This window comes from Spermophilus citellus (genome assembly GCF_964194105.1).
Source record: "Spermophilus citellus genome assembly, chromosome: 14".
Classification (NCBI taxonomy): Eukaryota; Metazoa; Chordata; class Mammalia; order Rodentia; family Sciuridae; genus Spermophilus; species Spermophilus citellus.
The window spans coordinates 44,979,794-45,006,403 of NC_138194.1; the positions used below are offsets into that span (position 1 = coordinate 44,979,794).

General features: G+C 42.5%; 1 protein-coding gene across 2 annotated transcripts in view; it reads right to left on the reverse strand.

The window, feature by feature from the left end:
* Positions 1-1,777: 1,777 nt before the first annotated feature.
* The window catches only part of SBSPON (somatomedin B and thrombospondin type 1 domain containing), a 38,233-nt gene continuing 13,400 nt past the window's right edge, over positions 1,778-26,610 (reverse strand). Inside the window, exons 2-5 of one of the 2 annotated variants that reach the window (XM_081266422.1) lie at positions 23,202-23,424; positions 10,011-10,101; positions 7,043-7,219; positions 1,778-4,897 (exon numbers count right to left, since the gene is read on the reverse strand). In XM_081266422.1, coding sequence (XP_081122548.1) covers positions 4,780-4,897; positions 7,043-7,219; positions 10,011-10,101; positions 23,202-23,424 — 609 coding nt within the window. In that variant the 3' untranslated portion in view covers positions 1,778-4,779. The remainder of the gene's footprint in view (positions 4,898-7,042; positions 7,220-10,010; positions 10,102-23,201; positions 23,425-26,610) is intronic. The other variant, XM_081266421.1, reaches the window with a different exon arrangement.

Here is a 26,610-nt window from a genome sequence, read left to right on the forward strand (position 1 = left end):
GTCCACCATGTGCCGCAGTCTGGCTGGGCACAATTCAGGAGCCACTTGTCAAAAGAAACAAACTTTATTTTTAGAACCACACACACCAAACAAAACAGCTCCTCAGGAAAACCTTCAGAGCCCAACTGCCACCACCGGCTTCCCACAAGCCTCTCAACCTCCCCTACTCCTCCTGCTCTTGAGGCCAGATTGGCTGCGTTGCATGGGCGGAGCCAAAAAAAGTTCCCCAATGAGCAGCTCCGTAGTCTGAAAGGGCAGGGAAACAGCCCAATGAGCATCACTGCAGAGGAGCCAATCAGTTGGCAGCTAGAAGTTGCTGGGGCCGCTGTGAGCCAATCATCAGCTGGCAGCTGGAAGTTTGCTGGGGCCCCTTTGGCTGTGGCTCTCAACAACCATGCTTCCAACACAACCGTCAGTTTTTTGGCTTAAGGAATATTGAGTGTTTATATTATAACAACTGGACCTGTTATTTACCCCTGAGCTGGGTAGTTTCTATGAGCCTGTCACTTATTCATCTCTAAATTCTCTAACCATATCAAAAATCAACAAACCCCTTAAAATATGTTGCCCATCCCACTGGTATAGTTTTCTTTTCTTAATAAGTTATATTCCATGTATGTATACCTTTAGGGAATCGAACCCAGTGCCTCACATGTGCTAGGCGAGTACTCTACTACTGAGCCACATCCTCAGCCCCTGGTGTAGTTTTATTGAAGCGTCCATCCTCTGCTCCCAGGAGGCTGTTCCTAGTCCAATCGCAAGCTGTCTTCTCTCTCCTGAGTACTCCTCATTTCCTGCACCCTCTGCCTGGTTTACACTACTGTTTAAGTTGACCACCTCCTCCCTGAAAGGGTGCACAGAATGGAAAATTTTTGTATCTTACATGTCCGAAGATATCATTCTAGCCTAACATTTGATTCATAATAATTTTATTGAACACAGAATTTTTTGTAACTTCTTACCCAAATTTTACTCTATTACTCTATTCTAGCTTCAAATGTTGCTTTAGATAAATAATTCAATACTATTCTAATACTGATCCTTTACATGTGACCTGGCTTTTCCTCTCAGGTTTTAGATTCTTCTATATATCTAAAGATCTGGAATTTCATGATAATGTGCCTTGGTGTGATTTTAAGTTTCACAGATTTGTCTCAAGGGGAAAGAACTTTTTAAAAAATTCATCTTATGCTCAGTGGGAGCATAAGATGCTCCCCACTCTAAAGAAGAATGACTTTTACATCTCACTCCACCAACTTCTCTACAAGAGCGGGTCCCTCTATCCCTGTCTGGCTCATCATCCATCAGTAGAATGTCATTTGCTTCCAATCTTCACAAAGGTTCTTTAAAATCACTGAGTTTCTCATCTATTTATGGATTTGGTCTCTTTGGTAAGTCCTGTAACCTCAAGTGGGTTTGAAGAGAGAGTAAATATGTGCATCTATCACAGAAACCTAGAGGTTTCGCTTCCCTTTAAAATGCTCATCTTCTGATTGCTTAACTGCAGAATACCCAGAGCTTGCCTTCTAAGTCAACTTGTAATTGTTGGTATGAAACTTCACTAAAATATTCTTAGAGGGCACAAACCTGTTTCTTTTACGTCTGTTTTGTGCCTACCTGGAAAAAAATGGTTAATTAAAATTTTTATGCCAGAAGAGACCCAAACAATATAAATTATTGCTATTTATGCTTTAATTATGAGATTTTCAAATAAAAACAAAGCAAGACTCATAAAAAAAAGATTGGTACAATTATAGTTCATCTTGGTCCCCCCACACCCCCGACTCTTCATTTTTCCTTTTTTTCCACTTTTCTACATAATCATTATTTCTAATTCCTTTCCCCTTCTTTCCTGGTAGGCATATTTATTTTTGTTCAAATTACTTTCCACATTCACTTTTGAAAATAAGTGATTTTGAGTCTGTAAATCATGGCAGAGTGCCTGCGGAAAGGACCCTGACACGGGGGCTTATTAAAAAAGAATGCCAAGAGGTCTCTAAATACTTTGATCTTTAACTTTGAAAATAAAAACTTTGGGTTCTTCATTAATCACATGGACTACATGTTTCAGTTCTGACATGTTTCCTAGAGCTTGGCTAGAATTAATAACGAGCTTTTCAAAACCATTATTTAATAGTTACGTCTTCTAGCTTAGGAAATTTTCTCAAGAATAAAAGTAGCAAAAACATAACTTCAATGTGAAAGTAATTAGTGGTTATGCACCAAAATAAAATGCATAAGGTGAAAAATAGATTTATACAACACGATTATGTTAAATGTTGGAACACGTATTGGAACCATAAATGCATCAGAGCTTACTTACTTTCTTTACTTATTTATTTATTTATAGTTGTGTATGGACTCAATGCCTTTATTTGTTTTTATGTGGTGCTAAGATCGAACCCAGTGCATCGCACTTGTGAGGCAAGTGCTCTGCCTCAGCCACAGCCACAGCCCACACTATTGCTCTTAATGATTATTTCACCTTTACCTATAAATTATGAAAGTTTTTTTTGTTGTTATTTTTCTTTTGGTAAAATTTTTATGCATTCTCTGATCATTCCAGAAGTTTTGGGTTCTTTTTTTAGTCAAACCAGTGAAGAACTTTTATAAATGTAATAAGAAAGTTTATTTACTGATATAAACATGTTAAGCAACGTTGGAAAATACCCAGAGACATCATCAAAAATCTTGCTTTATAATTGATTAAAAATGGGCTTAAAATGTTAATACTGACATTATAGTTGAAGTCAGTAGCCTGGGTGAGATTCAAATTTTTTATCATTAATTTCTAACATTAATTTTCCCTTAAAATAATTTTGGCAGTTAAATCAGGATATAGTCAGAAACATTACTACTCTCAGTGTCACATACTGGGGACTTTTCCATTCCTTTTCTATCTAGCTGTTGTCATTCTGTTATTACATGATAAATTCCAAGAAATATGTGTTTTAGGGCATGGTGGCACACACCTATGATTCCAATGACTTGGGAGGCCAAGGCAGGAAGATTGCAAGTTTGAGGTCAGCCTGGACAACTTAGAAAAACCCTGTCAAAAATAAAAAGGGATGGGGATGTAGCTCAGTGGTAAAGTGCCCTTGTGCTGAACCTTGGTATTCTGCCAGCCCCACCAAAAAAAAAAAAAAAAAAAAAAAAAAAAAAGGAAATATTTATTTTAGCAAACTGTTTATTAGTAAATAACTAACATTGAAATCAGAGGAATTTTAAATGATTTAAATCTCAAGAGTCAAGCCTTCAAAGGAAATATTCTGAATATAAAGCCTAAATATAAAACTGAAATATTTGGCATAGTCAGCTTATTACTGAAGCTGAGCACCAGTGAGGAGCCGGGTCTAGGCTCCGTGGCTGTCTGCAGAATGACTTGTCTTCCCAGACCCTTTAGCTTCACCAAGTTGCCTTGAGTTCAGTGATCTCCTGATAGAGTAAGGAGACTGACATCAGGAGGTGTCAGTAGGAGAGATCACAGCATTCGCAGTGAAATCCATGCCTCTTCCTCTGCCTTCCACCCCAAACATAAGAAAATGCATGCTGCAGAAAAAGAGTCGTACACACACTTCAACTAAACTTGTTGGGCTCTGAAAGAGTATTCCATTCAACTTCAGGCTTTAAGCTTTGGAAATGATGTTAGATGCAAATAGTGGTAGAATTTTTCATAATGAAAGAAATTGTTTCGTTCGTTGGCACCAAAATTTCTCTTCATGAAAATTATAACATTTAAAAGAATTCCTATTGGCCTAGAATGGGCATTTCACTAATCTTTCCAATTAACTGAAGAAAATGTCTTCTTCAAAATATTTTTACAGCCAGGTGAGGTGGTGTACGTCTGTAATCCTGGTGGCTCAGGAGGCTGAGGCAGGAAGATTCCAAGTCCAAAGCCAGCCTCAGCAAAAGCGAGTTGCCAAGCAACTCAGTGAGACCCTGTCTGTAAATAAAATACAAAATAGGGCTGGAGATGTTGCTCAGTGGTCAAGTGCCCCTGAATTTAATCCCCAGTACCCCCGGGGGCCCCCAATATTTTTAGCATAGCTGGTTGGCTTTTCATTGCAAAATGCTCACTGAAATTTTAAACAACTTGCCCTGTGGAAAATATTGGGGATAATTTGCTTGAAATTATTGATTCAGGATTTATGGAATATTGTATGGGAAATATGTGTGATTTTTTTTGGGGGGGGGATAGATATGGGAAATTGATCTCGGGGGTGTTCTACCACTGAGCTACATTCCTAGACCTTTTTATTTGGAGACAGGGTCTTGCCAAATTGCTGAGGCTGGCTTCAAACTTGCAGCCCTCCTGCCTTAGCTCCCTAAATTGCTGAGATTTCAGACCTGTGTCACAGTGCCCAGCTCTATAACATTGTTTTTTTAAAGTGAGGAACTTTTAAGAGATATGGAATAGAGAGAAAAGGATGCAAATCAAAGTGTAGTTACCCTTAGATAATAACTTCCCCCAAAGTGGAGCATGGGATAGTAATTCTAGTGCAAACCAACACATATTTTGTGACTGGATGGAAGGTCAAGGACATAAAACCTCAGGAGCTTTTCTAAGTCCTCAACTTATAAAAGTAAGAAATATAGACATTCCTTGAGAATGTTCCTTGAGAATTAGCCTCTAATTTTTTTTTTTCTATACTTCAGTGGATGGCAATGATGTGTTCAGGAACTTGGGTCCAACAGTTTTTAGAGTTTATGAAGTGTTACACACAACCTAACAATATTCAGCATGCTTACAAACACATCTTGAAACAGTTACATGATGATCTATATAAAAATGAAACTGTGAACTGCTGGACAAGAACAGTGGTCTACTCGCCGGACTTTTTTCCAAGTTCCTTGACATCGAGGATTGCCGATTGCTTGCCAGTGAAGAGTCTGATTTCTGAAACAATATTTTTGAAAATGTTAATCACGATAATAAGGCCAGCCCCAACAACTTTACAAGATCCTGTCCCAAAATAAGTAAAAAGGACTGGGCATGTAGCTTAATGGTAGAGTACCGCTGGGTTTAATCCCCAATCAGAGAATTTTGAAGTTCATTACTAATAGAATTTTTTTTTTTTAAATAACCATAAAGGGAATTTCTTTTCCTTAGATTCCATCAAAGTAAGTTTCCATTTGATCCCTATCTGAGGACACTCTCATGGTGGAAGAGTTGTTTGTTTAATCACTATGCTCGCAGGGCTGAGGATATAGCTCAGTTGATTGAGTGCTTGCCTCGCATGCACAAGGCCCTAGGTTCAATCCTCTGCACCACCAAAAAAAAAGTCAATTCACTGTGTTCACTGTGTTCAATTCTCCCACTTGATCTGAATACAAGTGCCACATAAAGGTGAACGGCTATTTCAATTTATATTTAAATTCTAAAGGTACCCAATTACCTCTTTCATCCCTTTCCAATTCTTTGATTTTGTAATGAAAAAATGAGAGTAGTGAAAAGAGAGTGAAGCCAGATTATTAAAATTATTATTTTTAAAGTCACTAGTGTCTTAACCAGGGTTTAAATACTTACTTTATTAGGTACAAATTGAATTATAAAATCATTTAAAGTCAAAATATGGATGAGGTATTCAGAAAAATATTAAATCTAAATATTAAGTTTCATTTGATATGCATTCCTCACCAGCTTTATTGTTCATATGGTGTATGCAATAGAGGCCTTCCTTTGGGCACAAGTGACTAATGAACATAAATTCAAATTATTAAGCATTAAAGCATACAACAGGAATGATGATTGACAGGAAAGTTCAATATTTTGGTTCTTAATCTGTATTTTGATCAGTTTCATCTAACATTCTTAAAACTATAATCCAAGTATGACCTAAATTGGTCCTTGTCCCATAGCTGATCCAGTGTGAAGTTGACCCTTCTCCTAGTTATAAATGGTGTTATCAGGGCTAGGGTAGATTTACAGGATGGCAAATGTTTTTGGCATCAATTGTTTCAGAAAAATCTATAGATGTATGTTCAGTTAGTACCCTACAGAACTGAGCCCATGACTCTATCCCTATTATGACTTCATGACAAAGCCCCTTTGGGCAGTAGTTCTGAAATGTCACTGTGGGTTTGAATCACCTGGGCAGGGTCAGCAGGCTGTGACCCCTCATAGGCCAAATCTGACCTACGGCCTCTTTTTGTATAGATTATGAGTTAATAATTTGTACGTTTTCAAATATCAAAAAGGAAAAATCCAAAGAATGATATTTTTTGTGACACATTCAAATTTTAGTATCCATAAATAAAGTTTTGTTAGAACAAAGCCCAAGATTTGCACAGTAGGTATGGCTGCTTATGTCACAGTGTCAGAGTTGAGTAGTTAAGATAGTGGCTGCTGTATGGGATGCGAAGCTGAAAATATCTACTCTCTGGCATTTTATAGAAAAAGTTTTCTGACCTCTGACCTAAAAGATTATTAAGAATCTACATCAGCCAGGTCTGTTGGCACACACACACCTATAACCCCAGAGATTTAGGAGGCTGGGACAGGAGGATCACAACTTTCGAAGCCAGCCTCAGCAGTTTAGGAAGACACAGCAACTTATTAAAACCTGGTCTCAAAATATCAAATAATAAGGACTAGGGATGTAGCTCAGTGGTAAAGCACCTCTGGGTTTAATCCCTGGTACCAGGAAAAAAAAAAAAAACACAAAAATCCATTCCCCCAAATTCTGATTTCAGCTGGTCTGAAGAGGGATTAAGAATTTGCATATTTTAAATCTCCATTCTAAGAGATTCAGATACAAGTTGTCTTCAGAATGTGGCTTTGGAGCAAACAGATTTTCAGGGGGTCATCTGAGAGCTTTAACCTAAATGACCCAAATCAAATTGACCCATGCAGTTGTGGTATGGAAAGCCTCCGAGTTCCACAGAGAAAACTGAAGTCCTGGGCTCAGGGCAGCTGCACAGATGTTCCTCCTCGCTGCCCCAGATCATGCCTTTTTGTGACACCCTGGTCAGCCACTCTGGATGTGGAGAGGACAGATCCTCAACATGAGTAACAAGTCCTTCCATCAGTTCCCACCCTTACCCGTCAGAGTCCAGGCCATCTCCAGAACAACGAAGGCTCACAGAATTCATGGCCGGGGGCTGACAGTCCACACACACGGTGTATCCCTCTCGGAGATACTGCATCCACCGCGTCAGGGGCCGGTTCTCCAGAGCACAGTGAGGAGTCAGGGACTCTGTCTTGAACTCCATACAGTATCTAGAGCAAAAGAAGTAATAATGTCACTTGCTAGTATCAGAGGTGGCCTGACACTGTGGAAAGTGTTAGGAAGTCGTCATCTCCAGTGGCATCTGGCAGACGGGAGCATGGAGTCACATCTTCACAAGTCACACACGATTCCCAGAGGTCTTCAAGTTTTTTTTTCACTAAATGCTGACCACATGCGACGGACCACCATAGAAAAGCTTTTTAACTCTTTTTCAATCCATGATTGAATTATCTGGTCTACAGAAATTTGCTGATTTAGATAGCCTCTGTCCTTTCCAATCAGATCACTAAATTGTATGTAAAGGCATGTTTTACTAGCAAACCAGCCCTCGGTAGTTTGGCTTGTGTTCTAAAGAATTATATAAATTGAGCCAGGCATGATAGCACATGCCTGTAATTCCCAGCAACCCACAAGGCTGAGGCAGAAGGCTCACAAGTTCAAGGCCAGGCTGGGCAGCTATGTGAAATTCTTGTTTTAAAAATTCAAAAAGGGGCCAGGGATCTCCTCAAACATTTATTATTTATTATGTTAAAAACTTTAAAGGGGCATGGGGTTGTAGCTCAGTGGTAGAGCACTCTCCTAGCACATGCAAGGCCCTGTGTTCGATCCTCAGAACCACATAAAAATAAATAAATAAACAGAATAGAATAGAATAAAGGTGTTGTGTCCAACTACAACTAAAAAATAAATGTTAAAAAAAATTTTAAAAATTATTTCCTCTTAAAAAAGGGGGAAGGGAGCAGGAATGTAGCTCAGTGGTAAAGCAACCCTGGTTCAATTCCCAGTACCAAAAGAAAGGTCGGGGGAAGGGAGGTAGGCTGGTGGTACATGACTGTTATCTCAGTGACTTAGGAGGCTGTGGCAGGAGGATCCCAAATTGGAGGTCAGCCTCAGCAACTCAGCAAGATCCTATCTCCAAATTTTAAAAAAAGGGCCGGGTGCAGTGGCACACACCTGTAATCACAGTAGTTTGGGAGACTGAGGCAAGAGGATCACAAGTTCAAGGCCAGCCTCAGCAGCTTAGCAAGGCCCTGAGCAAATTAGTGAGACCCTGTCTCAAAAAATAAAAAAGGGTTGGAGATGTATGTACCTCAGGGGTAAAGCACCTCTGGGTTTGAGCTCTGGTATGACAAGGGTTAAAAAAACAAGTTACATAAATTGAACAAGCATTTGCATGAGTCTGAGAACCCTTAAATATGAGTTCAGGAGGGTATATCCTCAACACCCAGGCCAGCACCTGTGCTGTTAGTCTCACAAATGTTCCCAGCCCTCACCTTCCCCACCCAGCCCACCTGCATGATCTGTTGTCACACTGATGAACATTGAAGTTACATCAGGCATCACAGATCAGAACAAAAAGGGGGAGCTGAGTTACGTTTTCTATGACAGGTTAGTGTCACCTTATACTGGGCTGTGGAAAGCTCTACCATGTATGTCTAGACTCTGAAGGTCCCAGGGGAGCATCCAGATATGAGTAAATATTTGGAAATTTTTGTAGTTAAAAGAAACATAATTTTCCAGTTCTCAGGGAAACAAAACATAATATAAATCCTGAGTTGCCATAGTAGAAACTTGTATTTTCAGCTCAATGGAATAATTTCTTCTCTATCAAGTTATGAGTTGTAATAGGTTAAATGGAAAATGTTGGGAGAGTCTACTTCAAAGATTTTTTTTATTATTATTTTCATTTTCACTGCTTCAAAGATATTTAACCGCTGCACCTGGTGGTGCAGGCCTGTAATCCCATCGAGTTGGGAGGCTGAGGCAGGAGGATCACGAGTTCAAAGCCAGCCTCAGCAACTTATCAAGACCCTGTCTCAATAAAAAGTAAAAAGGGCTGGGGATGTGACTCAGTGGTAAACTGCCACTAGGTTAAATCTCTAGAACCGAGAGAGAGAGAGAGAGAGAGAGAGAGAGAGAGAGAGAGAGAGAGAGAGAGAGAGAGGTGTCTTTATCAAGGGTAAGTACTACTTATTAGTAACGGTAACTTGTATCTTCGTTATTAAGATAGGAAATTCTGAGATGCAGCTTCAGTCAACCCCAGACAACTTAACCCAGACATCTCTGCAATGTTGTATTCTCATTAAATGTTCATACCAAACCCATGTGGTAGGTATTAATATTCTTTAAGGAGAAAAAACTGAAGGGGAACAACTTAAAGTCAACTGAGTGGCTCTGTGGGGATCTGAATATGCAGCCATTAACTAATGGCAGAAGAGTGGACCTAGGTGAGCACACAGGTGGTTTCAATAAGAAACCTAGACATGGTAGTACAACCCCTATTATCCCAGCTACGAGTTGGCTGAGACAGGAGGATTCCAAGTTCAAAGCCAGCCTGGGCAACTTAGCAAGACTGTTTCAAAATAAAAAATAGAAAGGTGTGTAGCTCACTGGTAGTGTGCCACTGGGTTCAAGCCCCAGTTCTTAGTGGGGGGAAAAAAAAGAAAGAAAAAAATCCTCAGGTTGAAGTGTGTGCCACTTTCAAATTCACCAGAGATGGTGCTAGAATCCATGGTTCCCTAGAGGGACACCCTTAGCATAATTAATCAAATAATATCATCTCATTTTTATATAGTTTGCTTCTTTTGAGAGATCAGGCATCAGAGACAGATAAATACAGTCCCACAAAAATGGGGGACCGAGTCTGGTGAAGGGTCCTATTTTCCTGGAAGTCAATGAAGAAAAGTCAAGAAGTCAAGAAGAAAACAGTGGAACCCAGTTGACTCTTCTGAATAGACTTGACTATACAATTGGAAAAACATAATAAAAGCACCACATTACCCGGCATCCTCTGTGTGCGTAGACCACTGTGGAGACGCAGCTTGTCTTGTTCTCTCCTTGTTGAAGGCAGAGGTAGTTATGAAGGCAGGGACTGGAAGAGGGAGAATTATGTTGAATCCACACAAAGTACTCAGAGCATGGTTTCCCAAAATTGGTTCCATGCCCATCTCAAGGTCTCCATCTCCAAAACCCACGCTTGGTACACCATCAAGGAGTGAAGTAAGGCTCATTACAAAGTCCTCAAACCAAATTGGTTAAAGACCTGTGTGTGGGCAGATGGCCGAGAGGGCACCTGCAGGCCTCTGACAAGGCTGTTCCTCTGCGACTAACCTGAGGGGCCAGGAAGAAAAACCAGGAAATGTAAAAAGATGAGGGGAAGGCAAGGGGGGAAAGAGAGGTGATAGAGATTACAGGAGAAAGAGAAAGAACCTTTTCAATAAACGAAAGGGAGAGCTGGGCGCGGGTGGCACACGCCTGTAATCCCAGCAGCTCAGGAGGCTGAGGCAGGAGGAGCACTAGTTCAAAACCAGCCTCAGCAATGGCAAGGCACTGAGCAACTCAGTGAGACCCTGTCTCTAAATAAAATACCAAATAGGGCTGGGGATGTGGCTCAGTGGTCGAGTGCCTCAGAGTTCAATCCCCTGTGCCAAAAACAAGAAAGGAACAGAAATAGAGAAGAAAAGAGAAAAAGAGGGGAAATAAAGTAAAAGAATAAACAGGAGAGAGAAGGAAGGAAGACCAAAGAGAGAGAAAATGAGATGAAAAGAGAGAGAGCAATCAGAGAGAGAGGAAATGAGAAAGGACAAAAATAAGAGAAGAGGAAGGTGCTCCTTAGCCTCCTGGTAACGACATCCTGGAAGCTTTGACCCCCCCCCCCCCCCCCCCCCCGCCCATAGTACCCAGCTGTGACTGCCCCATGCCAGCCAGCACAGCAAGTCCCCATATGGCCCTGGGGAAAGGAAGTTCCCAGGGACCCCCTTCTTCTCCTCCTTCTTCCTCCACCCCCACCCCCAACTCTGACACTCAAGGTCAGAGAAAAGAAAAGGAGCCAGGACACACTCAAACACTGCTGGTGGGACTGCAAATTGGTGCAACCACTCTGGAAAGCTGTATGGAGACTGGAAAACTGGGAATGGAACCACCATTTGACCCAGCTGACCCTCTCCTCCATCTATACCCAAAGGACTTAAAATCAGCATACTACAGGGACACAGCCACATCAATGTTTATAGCAGCACAATTTACAATAGCTAAACTGTGGAACCAACCTAGATGCCCTTCAATAGATGAATGGATAAAGAAACTGTGGTATCGGGGCTGGGGATGTGGCTCAAGCGGTAGCGCGCTTGCCTGGCATGCCTGCGGCCCGGGTTCGATCCTCAGCACCACATACCAACAAAGATGTTGTGTCCGCCGAGAACTAAAAAATAAATATTAAAAAAAAATTCTCTCTCTCTCCCTCTCTCTTAAAAAAAAAAAAAAAGAAAGAAAGAAACTGTGGTATATATACACAATGGAATATTACTCAGCAATGAAGGAGAATAAAATTATGGCAATTGTAGGTAAATGGATGGAGTTAGAGAATATCATGCTAAGCAAAGTAAAGCCAATCCCCCCAAAACCAAACTCTGAATGTTTTCTCTGATAAGTAGATGCTAATCCATAATGGAGGGTGGGGGGGATGAGTGGAGGAACTTGGGATGGGGCAAAGGAGAGGGGAGCCAGGAATCCCTCCTGCCTCTCTGATCTCTCCCATTTCTTGGTGTGTCTCCCCCCTGTCTCATCACACAGTCTAGGGGGGCGTCTGTTGCTATACACAGCAACCACAGCAGCCTCTTGATTCCACTCTGTGATCAGCTCAAGAAAGGCAGGGTTATGCCTTGTCCATTACCACACCCCTCACACGTTTACATGCCCAGTAAAGAGTTGTGCAGCCCAGCACAGTGGTGCACACCTGTAATCCCTGGGACTCAAGAAGCTGAGGTAGGAGGATTGCAAGTTCAAGGCCAGCCTCAGCAACTTAGTGAGGCCCTGTTTATTAAAAAAAAAAAAAAAAAAAAAAAAAAAGTGCTGGTGCTGAGGATGTCATTCAGTGGTAAAACCCTTTGGGTTCAACCCCTACTGCGAAAGAAGAAAGGAAGGAAGGAAGGAAGGAAGGAAGGAAGGAAGGAAGGAGGGAGGGAAGGAAGGAAGGGAGGGGTCCTACTTCCCCAGGGTCTTCTGTTTCTATACAGTTGTTCCTCAGTATCCATAGATATTTAGTTTCAGGGACCCAAGAGTATACCCAAAGCAGCAGATGCTTGAGTCCCTTAAGTAAAATGGCACAGTACTTGCATATAACCTATGTACATCCTCCCATATACTAATTTTGTGTGTGTGCATGTGTGGTGCTGAGGGTTAAACCCAGGAATTTGTGCATGCTAAGCACATACTCTACGCTGAGCTACTGCCCTGTCATGAACTTTAAATAATATCTTGATTATTTATAATACCTAATACAATGTCAATGCTATGAAAATAGTTGTATGCTATTCTAATAGTTTAGAGAATAATGGCAAGAATAAGTCTGTACATATTCAGAACAGAGGCGATTCCTCAACGCTCCCCCCCCCACCCCCCACCCCCGCTGCTGCGCAAATACTTTCAGTCCCTGTTGGTTGAATGTGCAGATGCATACATAGTCTTTGACTATGGAGGCTGACTATACTGAGCCTTGCAACTGAGATGCTCAACAATCCTCCCATCTTTTGTTTTAGAAACTGTTTAGAAACTCCCAGGAAGGGCAGGCACAAGCTGCTGTTGGCTCATAAGATACAAAAGTCACCATCATCCTCAGCAAAGTGGCATGAGGGCACTGGATGCCAAAAATGTTTGTCTGCTGATTTTATCTGACTCCTTTCTGCCACCAGATGGCAGACTTCAATTCTTTCTTAGATTTTTCTTAATGAGGAGTCCCTTTTTATATTACTAGAGGATCTAAGACAAGAACAATCCAACTCTTGCACCAAGAATTGTAGGTGTAGTTCTTGTCTCCTGTGGTTTAGTGCCTAATCTCTCCAGTACGACAATTGTCTACACCTAGAGTAATTTCTACAGTCCCAGCATGTGGGACCCTTTCATGCAAAAAGTTTATTTTCCAAATTGAGCATATCATGCTTCCTAAATGTGGCTGTAGCTTTTGCATTTCTAAAACCCACAGAATTAAGAGAAGCAAGTGAAAGCATGTGTCCAGATCCTTCCCTATGTCCCTCAGACCCAATAATCAGAAATAAAACATCTAAAGGATTTTAGCTTTCCAATACACTTTCATTTCTGTTCTTTGACACATAATTGTGAAGAATAAATGTACCACTAAGTCCTTGTAGCTTCTCACAAGTCAAAATATAAAACCTTCAGGATATTGTACCTTTAGCTCAAACCATGTGATCTAATTTGTCCTGCATATATCATTACAAAACTTCAAAGGAGCTGAGTGTGGTGGCACATACCTGTAATCCCAGTGGCTCAGGAGGTTGAGGCAGGAGGACTGTAAATTCAAGGTCAGCCTCAGCAACTTACTGAGGCCCTAAGCAAGTTAGCAAGACCCTGTCTCCAAAAAAAGGGGGGGGGGTTTCTCAGTGGTTACGCACCCCTAGGTTTAATCCCTAGTACAAAAAAAATTAAAATAAAAAAATTAAAAAAAATAATGCTTCAAAGGTTTGGTACTTAATGTATAGCTCAGGTTAGGAAGTAGAAGGGAAATAAATATATGACTATAGTTTCTAAATAGAATCCTTAGAAAAAGTTCTATAATTATACAAGTAAAAGTTGACAATTATGCACTTCTAGCTGGGCACAGTGGTACATTATGAAGCAGGAGGATCATAAATTTGAGGTCAGCCTGGGCAACTTAACAAAAACTTCTCTAAAAGAAAAAAAAAAGGCTGGGGATATAGCTCTGTGGTAAAAGAACCCCTGAGTTCAATCCCCAGTATTGAAAAAAAAATTATGCACTTCTACATCCAGTCACAACACAATGCTGAGTCACTTTTCATATACTGATTCATTTCATTCTTACAATCACACTCAGAGAGAGATCCTATTATTTCCCCATTTCACAGACAAGAAAACTGTAATACAGAGAGGTTAAGAAATGTGTTCAAGGCTCACGTCTAACCATGGCAGAGCCAGGCAAGGTCTCCCAAGCATACTTTTTAAAAAAAATTTATTTTGAGGCAGGACCTCACTAAGTTGCTAAGGCTACCCCTCAATTTGTAACCCTCCTGCCTCAGCCTCCCAAGTAGCTGGGATTACAGGAATGCCCCCACTGCACCTGGCCCAAAACATACTCTATGATAATGCAGATTATAGAATTCTGCTGTTCTATGTGGCATGTTTCCTATGAAGTGTTTAAATTCTGCTCTATTTTCTCCTTCTGTCCCTAATCATCACCCTCAGTGTCAAGTCAGATTTAAGAAAGAAAAGGGGAAAACTGTAGCCCATTATACTCTGTCATGCAAGAGGTGTGGGAGAAGGACGGCAGTGGGCAGAGATTCACACTGCAGTACGGTGGCCCCTGGTGTGGCCTGCTGCTTAACGGTGTAATCTCGCATCATACGTTCTCATTCTTCACAGAAATGTTGCAAAGAGGTGATACACCAACCTGATTACTCAGAAAACAGGCTCACAGAGGTTACCTGAAGGGAAAATTACCACATGACCAAGCAAGGGCCCCAACAGAGAAGATGTCTTCTGCTTGTTAAGAATGACTATCCACAGTCATTTTCTGTGCTCTGTGCGCCTGGTCTGTGGTTATGGCACATCAGAAAAGCAGGCCACTTACCCAGGGCCTTGCCTCTCCCTCCCAACCCCCAGCCGCCCCAGAGCTTGGATGGTGGCACATTCCACCAAGGGCACCCTTCCCCCCCATGAGTCTTCCATAAACAGACCAGCAGCCTGATGGCCTGGAGCTCTCCAAACCAGAACCCCTTTTTAATATGCCCCACAGAGTTCGCTTTCATTATAGAAATTCTTTTTGCCTTCAGTCCCACTTCTGCTGATGTGGGGAAGCATGGAGCTAGGTGCCCCAGGACAAAGCTTCTCCATAAATGTTAGTTGCCCTTCCTTTCCCTTTTCTGGCAACAACATTCAAATGTAATAGATTCTTTGTGCTCAGGCCATTTGCCAACTTTCCTGGTAATCTGGGAGCCTACCATTGTTGGCTTTTACAACAACTTCCACCTTTGAAAGCCTGGCACCGCACATATTTCCTTTGAACATGAAAGTCCATTAAATTTGCCTTGGGAATTTCATAAGCTCTCTGACACAATAGAGTAGTACCACAAAAGCTGGCTTAGAAACACTCGTTCTATAGATACAGCACAAGAGGACAACATGGGAATTTGACAAATGGCACCACCCTTGGAAGCGCACGGTTTAGAATAATACCGCTTGATCAGCTTTTGGGAGGAGAAATGCAAATAAATGTCTATAATGGGCAACCAGTTCAATAGTTCAGCTTTTTCTATGTGTTTTTAAGGATAAAATATAATCATATTCATTAAAGATAACAGGGAAAAAATGTAACATCTGCTTGACCATTAACAAGAGAGGTTCAGCGATGGTGTTTTGTTCCCTGGCTTCCTGGGGCGTTTAGATTTCTACTTAGTTTCCAGAAGCTATAATCACAATGTTTACATTAATGATGACAGTTAACGGGCCTGGGGCTATAGCTCAGTGGCAGAGCACTTGCCTTGCACGTGAGAGGTACTGGGTTCAATCCTCAGCACCACATAAAAATAAATAAATAAAGATATTGTACCAACTATAACTAAAAAAATATATTTTTTAAAAAATGACAGTTAGGGCTGGGGATGTGGCTCAAGCGGTAGCGCGCTTGTCTGGCATGCGTGCGACCCGGGTTCGATCCTCAGCACCACATACCAACAAAGATGTTGTGTCTGCCAAGAAGTAAAAAAAATAAATATTAAAAATCTCTCTCTCTCTCTCTCTCTCTCTCTCTCTCTCTCTCTCTCTCTCTAAAAAAAAAAAATGACAGTTAACAACAAACAATATGGGGGGGCGTGTCCCACAGGACTAGATCAGTGAGACCCAGGTTTAAGTTCTGTTGCATTTGCTACATGAACTCCAAAGCCCTCCTGTACAAAGGATAATGACCCTGTCCTACTTCCCTGTGCCAGACATGATAATGTCCCCACAAAGATATCCATGACCCAATCACCAGAACCTATGATCATGTTATGTTACACAGCAAAGAATTAAAGTTACTGATGGAACTGAAGTTGCTACTTAGTTGGACTCTAAAATGGGAAGGTTCTCCAGGATGATGTGGGCATGCCCAATGTAATCGCGGGGGGCTTTAAAGAGATCCAGCCGTGAGCCAGGTAGGCTGGCACACAGCTGTCATCCCAGCAAGCAGGAAGGCTGAGGTAGCCTGGATAATTTAGTGAGACCTGTCTCAAAATGAAATTTTTAAAAAGGCTGGGGATGTATCTCAGTGGTCGAGTACTTGCTTAGCATGTACAAGGTCCCCAGGTTCAATCCCCAGTACTGCAAAAAAGAGAAATCCAGAGGAGATGTAACTACAAGAGAAAGGCAGAGAGAGATGCAGCGTTGCTCCCTGTGAAGATGGAAGAGAAAAGGAATGTGGGCAGCCTCCTGAAAACGGAAAATGCAAGGCAACAGATTCTCCCCTGGAGCCTCCAGAAAGGAATGCAGCCCTGCCAACGCCCTGACTTGAGTCCAGTGAGGTCCACGTCAGACTCCCAACCTTCAGAACAGCAAGACAATAAATTTGTGTACTACAGACCTCAGTGATATTCTCTACAATCTGCTTTCCTAAGAGCAAATTTCTCCCTCCCTCCCTCTCCCTCTCTCTTTGTTTCAGGGGACTGAACCCAGAGGCCATTAACCACTGAACCCCATCCCATCCCCAGCCCTTTTTTATATTTTATTTTGAGACAGAGTATCCCTGAGTTGCTTAGGGCCTCAGTTGCTGAAGGCTGGCTTTGAACTTGCAATCCTTCTGCCTCAGCCTCCCAAGCCACTGAGATTACAGGTATGCACCACTGCGCCTAGATATCTCTCTCTCTCTCTCTCTCTCTCTCTCTCTCTCTCTCTCTCTCTCTCTCTTATTTAGAGCTTTATAGTTTTATAGTTACACATAGCAGTTGGGTTCATTTTGGTGAATTCATACATCCATAGAATTAGTTCATGGTCTCCCACTTTTCCCTCCAATCTTCCCTCCCTCCCCCATTCTCCCTCTGCTACTAGACTTCCTTTCTCTCCTCTACTTATTTATATTTGATTGGTTCTTTTTATTTATGCATAAAGGTGAAATTCCTGTGGTTTATTTATATACACACACAACATGATCTTTTAAGAATTCATTGTGTATTGCCTCCCCTTACCATCCCTCCACTCTGCCTCTTGATCTCCTTCTACACTGCTGATTTTCCCTTTATCTTATCCTTCTCTCCCTCTTTCCTTTATTTTACTCTAGCTTCTGTGGATGAGAGAAAGCATTCTACCTTTGAGTTTCTGAGTCTGGCTTCTTTCACTAACGTATTCTCCATTTCCAGCCATTTACCAGCAAATGCCATAATTTCATTCTTCTTTACGGCTGAGTAGAACCCCATTGTCTCAAATCTCTTAATTTTAGCATACTTTGCCATTTGGGTAGGCTGAGAATTTCCCAACTCATCAAATCATGATTCTATTAGGATTATTTTTTTCCCCATCAATTTAACTCTTTTCTCTCCTGTTTCACTAGAAGTGGCAACAAGAAACCAGGCTTCAACACTTGCTTGAAACTTTCCTTAGCTAAATATCTAAGTCCAGTTCATGATTTCCAAGTTCTACTTTCCACAAAACTGCAGGGTACAACCTGGTCTGCTTTGATCTCCTGCATATTAAGGATTCCCTTTCATCCATGAAAAGTCAAGGAAATAGATTCCCACTAGAGCCTTTGGGAAGGAATTATATGGCCTTGCTGACTCCTTGATTTTAATCCAGGTAGACCTGTGTTGAAATTCTATCCCAAAGAACAGTAAAATAATAAATGTGTGCAGTTTAGGTCACTGCCACTGGAAGATAATAGATTTGTATTGTTTTAAGCCACTAAGTTTGCGGTGCTTTGTTATAGCAGTCATAGAAAACCAATACACTCCCTGTGAGACTACAATGATCAAAGCTCTCTGTCATACTCTTCTGATTTGGACATGAGGTGTCCCCCAAAAGCTCCTGTGTAAGACAATGCAGGAATGCTCAAAGATGATATAATTATGGGAGCTGTAAACTAATCAATGGATTAATCCATTTGGTGGATTAGTAATGTGAAGGGATTAATGGGTGGTAACTGCAGGCAAGTAGGGCATGTCTGGAAGAAGTAGATCACTGGGGTTGTGCCCCTGGGAATTATATTATCCCTGGCTCCTTGCACTAGGACTCTCTCTGCTTCCTGATTGCCACATTGCCTGAGATGCTTTCCCCTGCCACGCCCTTGCACCACCATGCTCTGCCTCATCTTGGGCTCAGAGCAATGGAGTTGGCTGACCGTGGATTGAATCTCTGAAACTGTGAGCCAAAATAAACTTTTCCTCCTCTAAATTGTTCTCGTTGAGTATATTGGTCACAGAGATGCAAAGCTAACACACATGCAAATGGGAGGGATTAGTATGCCATCCTGTGTGCACAGGAGGTCTAGTGGAGGATGGAGGATGGTAGTGACAGGTACACAGGTGACTGTGCAAGAGTACTGAGAGCCCTGAGACCAGGTGGGCACTCTTCTCCATGCTCCCACACCAACCTCTGTATCTCTCTACCACAGTGCTCATCGCCCTGAATTATAATGAGCTGTGATCTATTTGTTAATCAAGTGTGGATCTCCAAAACCTAGCGCAGCGCTGGCATGTATTAGGTGCTCAGTGAGTGTTAAATGAGTAGAAACACATAAATAAATGCTCAGGAGCTGGGGTGAAACAGGGCCACAAGCTCCCAAATAATCCATCCCATGGGATGATCACTTTACTGTCTGTCTCTCAGTTCCCTCTCATTTTCCCCTCATTGTCTATCATTTTCTGAAGCATATTCCATGAATACTAGTGATTTCAGTGAGTTGCCCCTTGTGGAGAAGGTTCATCTAATCAAATAAAGTGGGAAAACTGCATATCCTATCTCCCTCTTGTAAAGAGATCATGCACATATCATAAATTCTGAAAAGTCCTTTGGTAGAGGAAAAAAAATCCTAGAAAAAGAAAATAAATTGTCCTTTTTACATACTAATTATGAAAGAAGATGAACTTTGGGCACTTTTGCCAAGTATCCATGCTTGGGCTGCAGAAGTGGTTCTCCAACTCCAATAAGCATCAGACCCCACCCCCACCTAGGCCCAGTTACAACTCAGAGTGCTGGGTTCACCCTGGGGGTCTGATCCTGTGGGTCTGGGGGAGTGGTGGTGGGGTGTCCAGGAACTTGCATTTCTAACAATGTAATTCCCAAGTAATGCCAACGCTGCTGCTCCAGAATCACAGCAACAGAGGGTACATGGCCAAGACACTGCCAGTGGGCAGGGGAATCCTGAAGACTGAAGTCAGGGCTGAAAATGTGCAGATTCCTCCTTCCAAACCAGGAGATGATTATTTTATGTTTAGAAAAGGAGACTAAGTACAGATAACTCCTGCTAGTGTCAAACCAAAGTCACAGACAGCTTCTGGGGGTGAGACTGTTTGTCCTGTATAGTCCTCTTAGTGCAGTGTGATCAGAAGTAGTGACAAGAGTAATTTGTGAAGACAGGACATTTGGAGCAGGGCAAGCAACTTAGAACACAGAAGTGGACATCTCTAGGCAGGGAAGAGACCCCCAGGGGCTGTGCATGGGCCACATTTGCCCAGAGCAACACCAGCCCTTGGGCTGATGACATGCTCCTGGTGCCCTGGACCCATGTTCCACAGCATCCTATTATTTTTATTTATTTGTGCACGTGCATGTGTATGTGCATGTACATGTGTGTGCGTGTGTGCACATGTGAGCACATGCTGGGCAAGTGTTCTACCCACAGAGCTATACCTTCAGCCTTAGTTAGTTAGCACTTTTTTTTTTTTTTTTGAGCGTGCCTCTCTAAATTGTTGAGGTTGGCCAAACCTGCAATCCTCTTGCCCCAGCCTCCAGAGTCACTGGGATTACAGGGCGTGCACCACGGTGCTCAGCTCTTACTAGCATCCTCTTCTTGAACTTCCTGTCCCATTGTCCTTTTATAAAGGGACTCAAGGTTGGGAAGAAGTAATAGCTTATGGTAGCACCAAGGTCTAATGTGCTAAAGAAACACCTTACAGCAGCCAAACACCACAAAAGAGTAGAAAGGCCACTTTTCCTGACTCTAGGTTCTAAGAGTCATACAGAGACAGAGACTTCCCTCTGAACCTGTCCCTTAGTGTCTCTGCAGAGTGCCTGGATTGAATTTGACTGTGTTCTACAGTTTACCTGTGAGCAAACACTCTGGAAGCACTACCTTACTTCTCCATGAGTTTAATGGGACTGCCCCATGGATGCGAGGCCTCCCCCCAGGCTCACCACTACACAGTGATACTTCCCAACCAGTTCTGGTTTGTTTTTTGTTTGTTTGTTTGTTTGTTTTTTTCTATTTTCCCACCACAGTTCTGATTACAATGGTTCTCCAGGGCTCTTAAACAAAAGATCAGAACTTAAATATAGCACTTTCTATGCTCCCCACATAGGCAGGCCTTTCTTGGCTTCTCAAATGGGCCTCGGGCTTCCCCAGTGTTATAAAAATGAGCCACAACAGCCCTGCGTTGGTTATTTCCTCACCACGGGCTGAGACCCTGTAGCTGAGAAACCTGGCACAAACTCAAATTTTTACACATCCTGTTGTTTAAAAAAAATAGCCAAACAAGCAGATTTTTAGCCATTTAGGACGTGCCTGCTTTGCATACCTGTGTCATTATACCCAGCATTTACTGGCCATTGATAAGACAGAGCCCAAGCTGACATTGCCCTTTGGAGTTTTATCCAGAGACTCCTTGCTGGGGTCCTGAGAAACATCACCTAGACACGCAAACCTCTCTCCAGTCGCCCCCCATCTTGGGAGTTACTGTGCCCTTCCCTTCTGGATAGTACCCCTCCCCTCCCCCCACCCACCATAAGCCTTAACAGCTTCCATGCTGTGGGACTTCCTTTCTCATGCCACTCTGTCCAAGCATGTTACTGCCTGTCATGGTCATATCTTTGCCCTTGATTAGCTCCCAGATCCCTCAAACCCCTTCTGTCCAACCATCAGCTTTAACCACGTTGGTCTGTTGCCCACGTAGCTCTATGTTCTCAGCTCCATCTCCAGGGAGCTGCCTGCCTGCCAAGACCAAGGGGGATCACCTTATTTCACTTAACTCAGCTTTAAGTACCACTCAACTCACTTGTTTGCTGTCAGTTACACCTATTACCACAACTGTGTATTTCTGAGATTAATTTTCTGGGACATTTGATAAGGTGCTCCCTCCCACTAGACAGTGATCTGAAGGGCAGCAACCTCCACATTGATTTTCCTCACAACTCTGACCCTGGCACTCAGTCCACACCTGGCATCAAGCAGACCCCTAAGAAAGAAATACAGGAGCTGGGAATGGTGGCGCATGCCTGTAATCCCAGCAGCTAGGGAGCTGAGGCAATGGGATTGCAGGTTCAAAGACAGCCTCAGCAATGTAGCAAGGTTGCAAGCAACCTAGTGAGACCCTGTCTCAAAATAAAACACAAAAACGCCGGGGACATAGCTCAGTAGATAAGCTATAGGAGCCAGTTGTCATGGCACATGCCTGTAATCCCAGCAACTCAGGAGGCTGAGGCAGGAGGAATGCAAGTTTGAGACCAGACTCAGCAATTTAGTGAGGCCATAAGTAACTTATGAGACCCTGTCTCAAAACATAAAATAAAAAGGGTTGGGGTGTGTCTCAGTGGTTAAATCCTAGTACTAAAAAAAAAAAAAAAAAAAAAACCCAACCACCACCAACAACAAAAAATAAAGAAAGGCACAAAACAGCTTGAGAAGTTATATTGACACAAAATTTTCCAAATTTCTATGAAACAGATACGGTCTTTACTATCCTGAGAAGTCAGTGTTTTGTCATATTGGGTTCAACCCATATCAACACACAGGCATTTTCATTGAATTCTTTGTGAGATTCATGGGGATCCTAGCTTATTGGTGAGCCAGCTCCCAGACCTTCCATTGCTACTCCACAACTATACTGATCTTTTTAAATCACCAAACCTAGGCAAGTCAGCTTAAGAGCAGAAGCAGGTGTTTTAAGAGAATCGTTGTATCACTGTTTAGAAACATCATTTTTCTATTGTTCTCACATTTGAGAATGTGCAAATAAACTTTTAATTTAATTCCTGTTGAATAAGGACTCAGGGTGGAGGTGAAATAGTAATCCTAGCTGGACACTTGGACATGAAATATCATCATCCTATCATTTCACTGGATGTGAAATATCATCATCCTATCTAAAGTTCTCTATCACGGTGGGGCACAGTGCCACACACCTGAAGTTTGTGACCTCTGCCACTCAGGAGGCTGAGGCAGGATGATCTCACTTTCCAGGCCAACCTGAACAAGCTCACAGACCTTGTTTTAAAAATAAAAATAAAAAGGGGCGGGGTGAACTGAGGTTGTAGGTTAGTACTAGAGTGCCCTTGGTTCAATCCCTAGTACAGCAAAATAATTAATCAAAAAGTTTTCTATCACCTGTTTGATTCACTAAAAACCATGTGAATGCAAAAGGCTGGCGTGTGGCTCACAGGTAGAGCACCTGCCTAGCAAATGTGAGGTCTGGTGCTTGATCCTGGGGCGCAGGTATGCACGGGCCAACATCCCACACACACATACATGCACGGCCACGTGAGTGTTTCATTTTATTGCTGAGTCTGTGTACAATGAGAATGGACCATGGAATTAAAAACACACAGAGGACAGGGAGGGAAAGAAAGTCATTTGTACAGCTGGCCATTCATTCCTTCTCAAGCATTTCCTGAGCTTCCTATCCAATTTGGGCAGACCGGCCCAACCCACTGGCTCCCCGCAGTGTGTGCAACTCTCCCTGCACAGCCATGGCCTTTCATGGAAGGAAGGGGCCAAGAAGTCATCGAAGGTCACAAGGGCCGCAACCATGCAATCATCCCTACCGAAGGCGTGCGCGCAGTCCTGGCCCTGCCGCGTGGCGTACTCCAGGCAGCCGGCTCTCTCCTCCAGGGGCGGGCAGGGCGCCCCTCCGTTCTGGGGCTCCTGGCGCACCGAGCGCCTGCGCACGCGGATGGTCGGCTTGCACTGGTCCGCGCAGCCACTCCAGGGGCTCCACTCCCCCACGAAGCACGGGCGAGCTGGAAGACAGCACAACGGGACGCGCCCCTGAGTAAACCCAGCCCCCTGCAGGGCTGCTCCGGCCAACACCAACAGTCGAGCTTAGCCCACGTCAACTTCACCTTGACCCGGGCCTGGGTATCAGGAGGAAGACGCAGAGCATCGCCTCCGCCCCGCGCTGATGGGGAACTGATAATGGAGAGGCGGGCGGGGGAGGGGGAGCCCCGCCCCCCCGCCCCATCCTGAAGGTGTGTCTGAGCCAGAGACACGCGGCCAGGTAAATTCCTTCAGGGAACTTCCTCATACTGCTAGGGTTAGATAAGATCTTTGCTTCTGTCTTGTTTTTAATATTAACTTTATATGCCCCTGCCTGTAACATTTTCCCCTTTTCAGATCATTTCACTTGTACATATTTATAAGGTACAGTGTGATATCGCAGTGATGTATTAGATAAGGTGTAATGATCACATCTGGGTAATTGGCAGATACATCACCTGACACATTTGTCATTTCTTTGTGTTGGGAACATTCAAAATCCTCTCGACTACCTCCATTGAAATATGTGATTAATTGTTGCCAACCTCAGTTGCCCTACTGTGTGCTACAGAACATTAAAAATTATTTCTCCTAACTGTACCCCTGTACCGGTAGTCATCCTTTCTCCACCCCCACATTCCTCCACCTAGACATTTTAGTATCATAAAAAAACATATTCTTTATAGAAAACATGGGGAGGAGTATAAAAATAAGAGGTACTTTACTTACCAATAATCTGAATACTTAGCCATGTCAATTCTTCTCTGCAAATGTGTCTCCATAAGATACAAGGCTTAAGGCCACACACAGGGACCTCTATAATTTAAGACTTCTCTCACTTTCTCAGATGGAACCCCGCCTCCCCCAATAGCTCACAGACTCTTATGTGAGAGCTGGAGTTTGGAGATGAGTAACCAAGACCCAGAAAAGTAGAGTATTCACAGTCGTTCACAGAGAGGTACAGTCAGTCTTGACTTAGCCCTAAAGGCTAGTTCTTTCCATTAGTTATGTTTCTCAAGCATTTGGTAGAATTCAGGGCCCTGCTGGCCTATAGCAGCCAGCCATGTGCTAGGCTGTTCCCTGGAGTCCAATGACATGTTTTAGAATTCACCTAAATAGACAAATCAAACCAGTCTCTTTTATTTTGTTCTCAAGTTCACTAACCAAATCTGAAGACAGAATTTAAAATTCCAATTTCCTCTCCAGGACTTTAAAATCAATTGGTTTCACATTTAACTTTCCCATTGAAAATTCTAATGAGTCTTTTTATTTATTTTTTTATTTTTTTTATTGGTTGTTCAAAACATTACATAGTTCTTGATATATCATATTTCACACTTTGATTCAAGTGGGTTATGAACTCCCATTTTTACCCCGTATACAGATTGCAGAATCACATCAGTTACACTTCCATTGAGTTACATATTGACATACTCATGTCTGTTGTATTCTGCTGCCTTTCCTATCCTCTACTATCCCCCCTCCCCTCCCCTCCCCTCCCCTCTTCTCTCTCTACCCCCTCTACTGTAATTCATTTCTCCCCCTTGTATTATTTTTCCCTTTCCCCTCACTTCCTCTTATATGTAATTTTGTATAACCCTGAGGGTCTCCTTCCATTTCCATGCAATTTCCCTTCTCTCTCCCTTTCCCTCCCACCTCTCATCCCTGTTTAATGTTAGTCTTCTTCTCATGCTCTTCTTCCCTACTCTGTTCTTAGTTACTCTCCTTATATCAAAGAAGACATTTGGCATTTGTTTTTTAGGGATTGGCTAGCTTCACTTAGCAGAATCTGCTCTAATGCCATCCATTTCCCTCCAAATTCTATGATTTTGTCATTTTTTAAAAAATTTTATTTATTTACTTACTTTTTTTTTTTAGTTCTCAGCAGACACAACATCTTTGTTTGTATGTGGTGCTGAGGATCGAACCCGGGCCGCACGCATGCCAGGCGAGCGCGCTACCGCTTGAGCCACATTCCCAGCCCCGATTTTGTCATTTTTTAATGCAGAGTAATACTCCATTGTGTATAAATGTCACATTTTTTAATCCATTCATCTATTGAAGGGCATCTAGGTTGCTTCCACAGTCTTGCTATTGTGAATTGTGCTGCTATGAACATCGATGTAGCAGTGTCCCTGTAGCATGCTCTTTTTAGGTCTTTAGGGAATAGACCGAGAAGGGCAATAGCTGGGTCAAATGGTGGTTCCATTCCCAGCTTTCCAAGAAATCTCCATACTGCTTTCCAAATTGGCTGCACCAATTTGCAGTCCCACCAACAATGTACAAGTGTACCCTTTTCCCCACATTCTCACCAGTACTTGTTGTTTGACTTCATAATGGCTGCCAATCTTACTGGAATGAGATGGTATCTTAGGGTGGTTTTGATTTGCACTTCTCTGACTGCTAGAGATGGTGAGCATTTTTTCATGTACTTGTTGATTGATTGTATATCCTCCTCTGAGAAGTGTCTGTTCAGGTCCTTGGCCCATTTGTTGATTGGGTTATTTGTTATCTTATTGTCTAATTTTTTGAGTTATTTGTATACTCTGGATATTAGGGCTCTATCTGAAGTGTGAGGAGTAAAGATTTGTTCCCATGATGTAGGCTCCCTATTTACCTCTCTTATTGTTTCTTTTGCTGAGAAAAAACTTTTTAGTTTGAGTAAGTCCCATTTGTTGATTCTAGATATTAACTCTTGTGCTATGGGTGTCCTATTGAGGAATTTGGAGCCCGACCCCACAGTATGTAGGTCGTAGCCAACTTTTTCTTCTATCAGATGCCTTGTCTCTGGTTTGATATCAAGCTCCTTGATCCATTTTGAGTTAACTTTTGTGCATGGCGAGAGAAAGGGATTCAGTTTCATTTTGTTGCATATGGACTTCCAGTTTTCCCAGCACCATTTGTTGAAGATGCTATCCTTCCTCCATTTCATGCTTTTAGCCCCTTTATCAAATATAAGATAGTTGTAGTTTTGTGGATTAGTCTCTGTGTCCTCTATTCTGTACCACTGGTCCACCCGCCTGTTTTGGTACCAGTACCATGCTGTTTTTGTTAGTATTGCTCTGTAGTATAGTTTGAAGTCTGGTATCGCTATACCGCCTGATTCACACTTCCTGCTTAGCATTGTTTTTGCTATTCTGGGTCTTTTGTTTTTCCATATGAATTTCATGATTGCTTTCTCTATTTCTACAAGAAATG